The sequence below is a fragment of the Tigriopus californicus genome, chromosome 10 (genome assembly GCF_007210705.1).
Source record: "Tigriopus californicus strain San Diego chromosome 10, Tcal_SD_v2.1, whole genome shotgun sequence".
Classification (NCBI taxonomy): domain Eukaryota; kingdom Metazoa; phylum Arthropoda; class Copepoda; order Harpacticoida; family Harpacticidae; genus Tigriopus; species Tigriopus californicus.
In genome coordinates this window covers 11,712,929-11,720,392 of record NC_081449.1, presented here as the reverse complement: position 1 = coordinate 11,720,392, position 7,464 = coordinate 11,712,929, and the positions used below count along the sequence as shown (strand labels likewise).

Genomic DNA, 7,464 nt, shown 5'->3' with positions numbered 1-7,464 from the left:
GCGCTGGATATTGCGGTGCAGAATTCGGACGCCGACATTGTCACACTCCTCAAATTGGCCGCATTGAACGAGGAGATCCGGGAAAACGATATGGCCGGTGATGACACTTTCCACGATGTTGTGCAGGAATTCTCGCAAATGGGGTCCACTCATCCAGAACGATTCCATCGAAAATCCACCTCGGATGGACGCAAACCTGACAATTGATATTGCTCGACATGTGTGAATTTGGTTTGTATTTTTCTACACATCCTCTTCTATTATGCTATGATAAACATCACTATTTTACTGTTTCATATTTTATCACTAAATACATTAACCTCTAAAACGGTTTTGAGTTTAATATTCAATACGTTGCTTCTGCCAATAGTAGATATTCTTTAAAAGAAAAGTAGAAAGAAAGAAATTCAAAGAGACCTCAAAAATGCCCTTACTGCATGCATGAATGTTTCTTGGCGCCTTCTCCGGACAACCATAGAAAACAAAAGAACACCACCACCGCCCTCTACCGATCTTTCCAGCTTCAATCTCGGAATCAAAACAAACCACAGTTCAGACAATTAAACAGCCACATGAACGAGTAAGTGATGGAGGTTGACAGTTCCAACAAGAAGAAACGCCTCCCTCCCTATCTATACGACAGAGCAGGTCGCAAGATTCGTGTGATCACGTCTCCGCGCAACATCCGCATTCAGGATGCCAATAACGGAACGGGAAAAAACGCCCCCAATGTGGACCATGCTTCGAAACCAAGCAGTCCCAATTCCAATCAGGAGATGACCGAAAGTTGCGTAGACTTACGTGCTCGGATTGAACAGGTCCGCACCGACATTCGAAAGTGTGAGGAAGAGGAGGAGAAGACTCGGAACACGGCCTCCACATCATGGAATCGAGCGATCGATTTCCCGACACCAAATGAAGCTTTGCTGGGGATGCGTAAGGTAAGGGTCCGGATTTTCTTTTCAGATTTCCTTTATGCAATGGACGTGCTATGGATCATTTTAAGACAACTGCATGTAGGATGCATGTTCTGCAACATGACTGGGCTTGTCTAAACATGCGTGGTGTGAGGCCAAGCGTTTTTTTTTCTCTTGGATGTACAAGTCTCGCAGTCTCGTGCAATGGCACAAAAAGTTGAGATAAAAATGGGGCTCATCAAACACTTGCTCCTTCTAACTGGATCACGCTTTATTGTTTGAAGAAATTGTCCCTCAAATATGACAGCCATTCAGATAGATGGAGAGAGAGAGAAACATGTTTGAAATGAACATGAGACAAAAACGGTTACCAGCTAATTTGATTTTTGACTCTTTGTTTTCTTAGCTTTTGACGACTCTAGAGGAACAATTGCATCAGCAGCAGCAAACAAATGTATCAAGAGTAACGGCGCCTGCAGGCCCATCTGTCCAGACCTCCCCACTGAAATCCATAGAGTTCAATAAAAGCATCGCTTTCCAAGTGACCAAGACTCCAAACAAATATTCCAAATCCACAATGAAAACCCATTTGTGGACATCGGATGGGAAGCGAATCCGGATCGTTTCCAAAAACATCCGGATAGTGGACAAATCTGCGGCGAGTGAATCTTAAGAAACCGCCGCGATGCCTTGCAAGTTCTCGGGATAAGGGAAATTGGATCCCATATTTTCATCAATCCATCAATGCCCCAACCTCGTTTCAAGAAGCTTTCGAAGGAAATCTAATCGGGAAAGTGATGCGAGACTTGGTTTATTCGTTTTTTTGACCGGTTTGGGTGAGAGTGTCCGTAATTCGGTCACGTGCTAGACAATTGGTTCGATCTCATTGCCTTCTTTGTGATGCCATGCCCTTCTCAACCATCAGCCATGTGCTAGTCTCAAAGCCCAATCTGAAGCAAGGCTTTTTTCTATTTGATCTTGAGTTACCAAACGAAAGCTGGCAAGTAAATTCGTTGCTTAGTTCAATCTCGAATAAACTCAAAAATGACACCGATGACAAGAATGATGCGGCGCTACAATAAGTTTTTAGAAAGTGCGAGAAGAGATTTTCTGTCATTTTTTTCCGTTTCTGGAAAACAATCAAAATCTCAAAAAATATACACTCTCGTTTCGAAGGATGGATGAATAAGATAAGAAACGTAGCACGTGAAATATTTGTTTCTATTTTTGTTTCCAAGTACAACGCCCTGGATTCAGCGAAAAAGTATTTTCTCCTTTTGACAGTCTTTTGACGGTCTTATCACAGAAACTCATTTTTATCCAACTTTTTCACAAAAGTTGAAATGTCTTCTTTCTCTGCCAATTGTCAATGTCCCAATGCAAAAACAAGACAATGCTACAATGCAGAAAAACGTGCTAATGACTTGTGGACTGTAATCGTATTGTTAAATTCCGAGAGTAATGGCGCCTTACAAAGATTAAAAAATTAGCAAAATTAAAGTATAACTCGTTTTGTTTTGGATTCCACGTGGATCCATCGATTTTTGAACCCTCTTTATCATTTGATTTCGAGTGGCTTGAGGTCTGGCTATGATCGAATGGAATTTCCAGTCGCAAGGTTTCCTTGGGCAGTCATCAATGCACTCGATAATAATAATTAGTAATTATGGTCGTAAAAAAATTGTGATTTTGGTTTGAATAGTTTTTTTAGGTTTTAAAAATCAGCCAAAATAATTTCCGAAAACGTATATTATGTTATAAACAGGAAAAAAACAGTTTTTTTTATCTGATTGGCTATTCAAATATTATGGTGGTTTTTATGCTTTAATAAGTATTACCAAAACTAACGAAAGAGTTTAAATGGTTAATATAAATGGAGTAGCTAACCTTATCATCCGTACCCAACTTCAGTTTAGTACATTCTGCGTATGATGAAGTCGACGAATTGGTACCCAAGCACACAAGCAAAGCAAGGATGAAAAAATGGGGAATAAAAGGGGCCAAGTATTCAGCCTTGGGGTGACCCTTTTCTTCAAGAGCCTTTAAAGCATTAAATACAAAGAGATCGGTCGGTATGAGCTTGATTGGGACCGATCCTCACCCTTGAATAGCCGTACTACACAGAAAATTCAATTAAGCGATTGGGCAACTCCGACTGATCGAAGAACCGTTGCTTTAGAAAGGAAAATAATGGGGGAGAGCCATGGAACATTTGGAAAGAAATTGCGCCGTTACGCCATCTGGTGTAGGAGAACTTGAACATCTTAATGTGGAAAGGAAATCCAATGAATTTGGTGAAAATAGAATCATTCAAACCAGAGGGGTTTTTCGTCATGGTACTCTCAGTCGTATTTATTGATGTGGAATAGAAAACACCTTCCTGAAATGTTCATTCAAAGCAATGGCCAGTACTACACACTCAACATATACCGGTATGCAGTATTACATTTTCCAACGAATGGCCCCACTTTCTGTTTAGACTTCTTCTTTGAGCTTACAAAGGAGTAGGACTTATGATTCGGCTTAATTTCTTTTGCAACCTTGCTTTCTTTCCACAATACTTCTCTTTCCAATGAATTTTTAATGTTATTTTCCACTCTCTGGAGTTTTGACGACAGATTTGCAGCCATGGGTTGACTTTTTACTGTTTCCAGCCTATTCCTCAATTCTATTCTATTTTCTTGAAAAGTGTTTGTTTACGTTTTGGCACCACCATGGTATGTTTGAATATTTTACGCCCTAGTATGTAGTACATTAAGTAAATTGTTAGAAATAAATTGCAAATCACTAATAAATATGTTTGATCGTAATATCTCATCTGTAGAAGCTCATGGATAAAAAAGCTGAAGCATGAAAATGTAAAAAGAGCTTAAGTGCAATGTGAGCCATAATTCTTATTGCTTTGTTCAGAATGTCTGCCAATCCCACCATCGGATTCTTGTCATTGTTGGCTGGAAAGTCTTAAGAAGAGAACCTCTATGTTGCAACTACTTGCTCAGTGAAAACCTAAAAATATGATGTTCTTTAGGAAAAAGATATACCGCTTTGTTTCCATTAAAGCACTGGCTTACCCATGTTTCTTACTATTCCATGGTTCATGTCCTTGCTCAAAAACAACAACAACAGCAGTTGGGTATTTTATTCCCAGCAACCGCTGAGTCGCCAAAAGAAAAAAGAGCACTGCACCACGGGGAACTAATGCATCTATCAGCAAGTCTTGTTCAGAAGTTGTCTCGTTGAAGATCTTTTATCATTATATACCTTAGAGAATTGAAAAATGTAAAGTAATATGTTCCCTGGACCGGCAAATATGTGAAATATTGGTGAAAAAGAATTTAAGAATGGCGAACTAAGTTTGAAAATGTGGAGTAAGTATCGAAAAAAGTTTGCATTTAGGGAAATTCCCGACTCCAAACGTCATGAAATAGGTCCTCACATTTTTTAAGATTTAATCATAAGAGAATAAAGTAATCAAGAGGGCCTTAGTTCTTTACATTATCGAACTGCAGAACCCTTGGGCATTTTTGTTCTTTCTTTTTTATCCCCACCGACTGACAAAACCATATGGTCCGTGCCACATGAGAGGCCCAGAGTACATTCAGGGATACTTGCCATATTGATAGGAAGCCATTACACCATTCCTCAATTCTTGACATTTGAGACGTAGTTATCTTTCTATTTTCTTCATTTCCATTTTCTCAAAAAAGTACGTGCGAAGTCAATAAGAAAGGCTAGTGAAGAGCAGTGAAGCGCGGAACTCGTGCATCCCTTTGTTGTACGAGGACGCAGTGCAACAATCAGGGATCCTTTGCACCCATGTAGTATGTATGCATCCATTTGTTTATTCCTTCCTTTTGATCAGAATGAAATATGCCATGCGTTTTCTTCCATCCCTCTTCTCTCCCTTGATGATAACCGGTAGTAGAGTTTATCTTCGGCTAAGCCGTCAAAAATCTCATCTTCCTTTTGTATCTTCGTCTTCTGAGAAGTCCTTCTGCGCCTTTTTGGCACACAAAATGCCATTGTGACAGATACACAGTACTCATAGATCGTTGAGCTATGTACGCACATGCACTTCCAATGACATGTTGGAATAGGGTTCATCGTACTGGCTAGCCTTGTGATGGGGGTTAACCTCGGTCGTTTTGAGGATTTTAGCCTCGAATTTGCCCATATTTCAAGAAGCTTACGTAAACACGAATGGAGTAGAGGCAGTAGCCAGAGAAATCCTGAAAGGGGACTCAAGTATTCGGAGTTACCTCGAATAACATGACATGGAACACAACAAAGAGCTTACCGACTTCTTTTTTCGGCCTACTTACTTTTTTCCCTCCAGGCATCGTAAATGTTGGCAAGAAGAAGTCATACTTCTGAATACAAAGAATTACCCACTCCCAAGAACAAATTGCAATGAATGATTTCCCCTCATAACTTCTTGCAGGGATGGTAGAGCATTATCAAATTAAATTTCAGGCATTTCAAAAGTTTCGCTTTCAATTGCAAGCATACTTTTTTTTTCATTTTTACAAATATGGAGCATCTTTGAATGCCGCTCAGGATGCCTAATCTAAGTAGATATTGGATTAAAGAAAAGCGATTTGAGTTTTTTCTTCCCCTCTTTTGAAAGGAATATTTAACCAAGGGTTATGCAAGTTGGAATAGTCGGATGTGATTCGACTCAACAATTGTGGCTTGCTCATGTGGCAAGCTTACACATTGTATAGGAACAATCAATTATCGGACACTGACGAAGACTGCCTCCCACCTCCATTAGTTAACCTTCCTGGACACTAAAGGTCACGATGAAGAACTGAAGACTAAGAACAGTCTAATCACGTCCATTGTTTCTGATGTACTCGTCTTTCGTGTGGTTTTTTGTCCTCGTTTCTTTCTCTATCTTCCACCGTTTTGAATCCATTTCTTTCTCTACGGTCATGCTAAATGTCTTCAATCGATGAAGATTGTTATAGCATCAATAACGCTCTTTTTGGTTGGTTTATTTGCGAAGGTGGGCGTGAAATTGTACAACATTATTCATTTGCTACCTATCGCAAGTTTTTTCGTTTACAAATGAAGATTTTTCAATTTGTGTTCATCGAGCTGGTTGAATTCCAACACCTTTTGGTAATTGAAATATAACATTTAAAGTCCATTTTGGGTTGAACAAATTGGCCATTTCAAACTAACAATTGTTATTTAAATGTCATTTTTGTAGCATTGATGCAAAAGTATTAGAGAATGTCTAGATTCAGTTTAATTTTCCCATTCAAATATTTCTTGTTGAATTTGAAAAAATAATTTCTGTTTTCAACATGTCACTTTCAGTGACAGTTCAACTAAATATCTTGAGGGCCAGGATTAGCGACAAACGGGGTTCACTTTTTGGTTAACAATGCCCAACACTGCTTAGTTGACATTTTTTTCTAGCATCCAATTTGGCTGTATTATTGGAAAATATCCCTGCCATTTAGTCCAGGCAGATAAGTCTGATCCATAATGCACGACCACACACGCCCCTCTCAATCGGCATAAACGGTCGTCGGCTTTTCTGTGCTTGACTGCCAATTTCAACGTGAAAGGATTTGCGCTCCCCGTGTTACAGGATGCCAAGTAGTTCCAATTCAGGCCTTGAAAAGTCCAACAGACAGGGATCTTCACTTACCCACTCCGAAGGCCGGACGTCCTCCTCCTCCTCTTCGTCTTAGATCTTATTGTGCATGCATTGTTGGACGGCGAGGACTGACTTCCCGTGTATGAAACAAACCCAGGAAGACGGACCACTTCGTTTTCAATGGTGATGCACACTCACACTCATGCTCTTTCCATTCGTCTCCGTCTCTTTGCTTTTGACTGTCAATGAAAATGCATTTGGGTGCATCCAGAATGTTAAATATGGTGGCTCATACCTCGGTGAGCTCCAAAGAGACACATTTTCTTGGCTTTTCATCAAAGGCTTTATTGCAATTATGATGGATTCCAAGAGAAAGTGAAGCCAATTGTCAATTGACTCTTGATAAGACTGCTCTGGATGAGCTGGGAACTTTTTGCTATTGGGGAATGGTTTGCAAAACTTTCGTCTCTTTGAGGATAGATAAAGTTCCCTTTGGGGAGATCTTGTCAATCAAGAAGAGGAATGTTTTCCGCAACTCTCTTGTCTCAGGTGGTTTGTGGCCTTTTGTGTTTAGACCAGGTTCACTTTACGGTTCCTTCCACATCAGTTTCTGAGCTGTCACATTAGAGTAGTGATAGTTGGTATCGCTCACTAAAACAATTTTTTTGCCTGCCAATCCTGACTTGAAGCTGTGACAAGCAACATCAGCAAAACTTTTCTCCTGCTCCTGACTGTTGCTCTGTGCCTCATTGTGGACAAGTCTTAACCCGCCATATCCGAACTTTACGATACCAGAAAAGCGGCTAGTAAATCGGGATGCATAAAGCATATAGCCACTCGGTTTCGTCTGTTCGTTCGACTATAAAAACTCTTTAATATGTACGAGTAGCTGTATTATGCAACAACCAAGCGTTAGAAGATTCCCAAAATTGTGGG

At 40.0% G+C, this 7,464-nt stretch overlaps 2 protein-coding genes across 2 annotated transcripts in view; both read left to right on the top strand.

The window, feature by feature from the left end:
• The window catches only part of LOC131887593 (arf-GAP with coiled-coil, ANK repeat and PH domain-containing protein 2-like), a 3,609-nt gene extending 3,277 nt beyond the window's left edge, over positions 1–332 (top strand). The window contains exon 5 of the mRNA XM_059236219.1: positions 4–332. Within this exon, the coding sequence (XP_059092202.1) occupies positions 4–207 (204 nt within the window). The 3' untranslated portion in view covers positions 208–332. The remainder of the gene's footprint in view (positions 1–3) is intronic.
• Positions 333–435: 103 nt separating this feature from the next.
• On the top strand, positions 436–1,967 carry LOC131888967 (uncharacterized). Its single transcript, XM_059237938.1, has 2 exons — positions 436–941; positions 1,324–1,967. The coding sequence occupies exons 1-2, from the start codon at positions 588–590 to the stop codon at positions 1,588–1,590; spliced, it is 621 nt and encodes a 206-aa protein (XP_059093921.1). The 5' UTR covers positions 436–587; the 3' UTR covers positions 1,591–1,967.
• Positions 1,968–7,464: the final 5,497 nt, after the last annotated feature.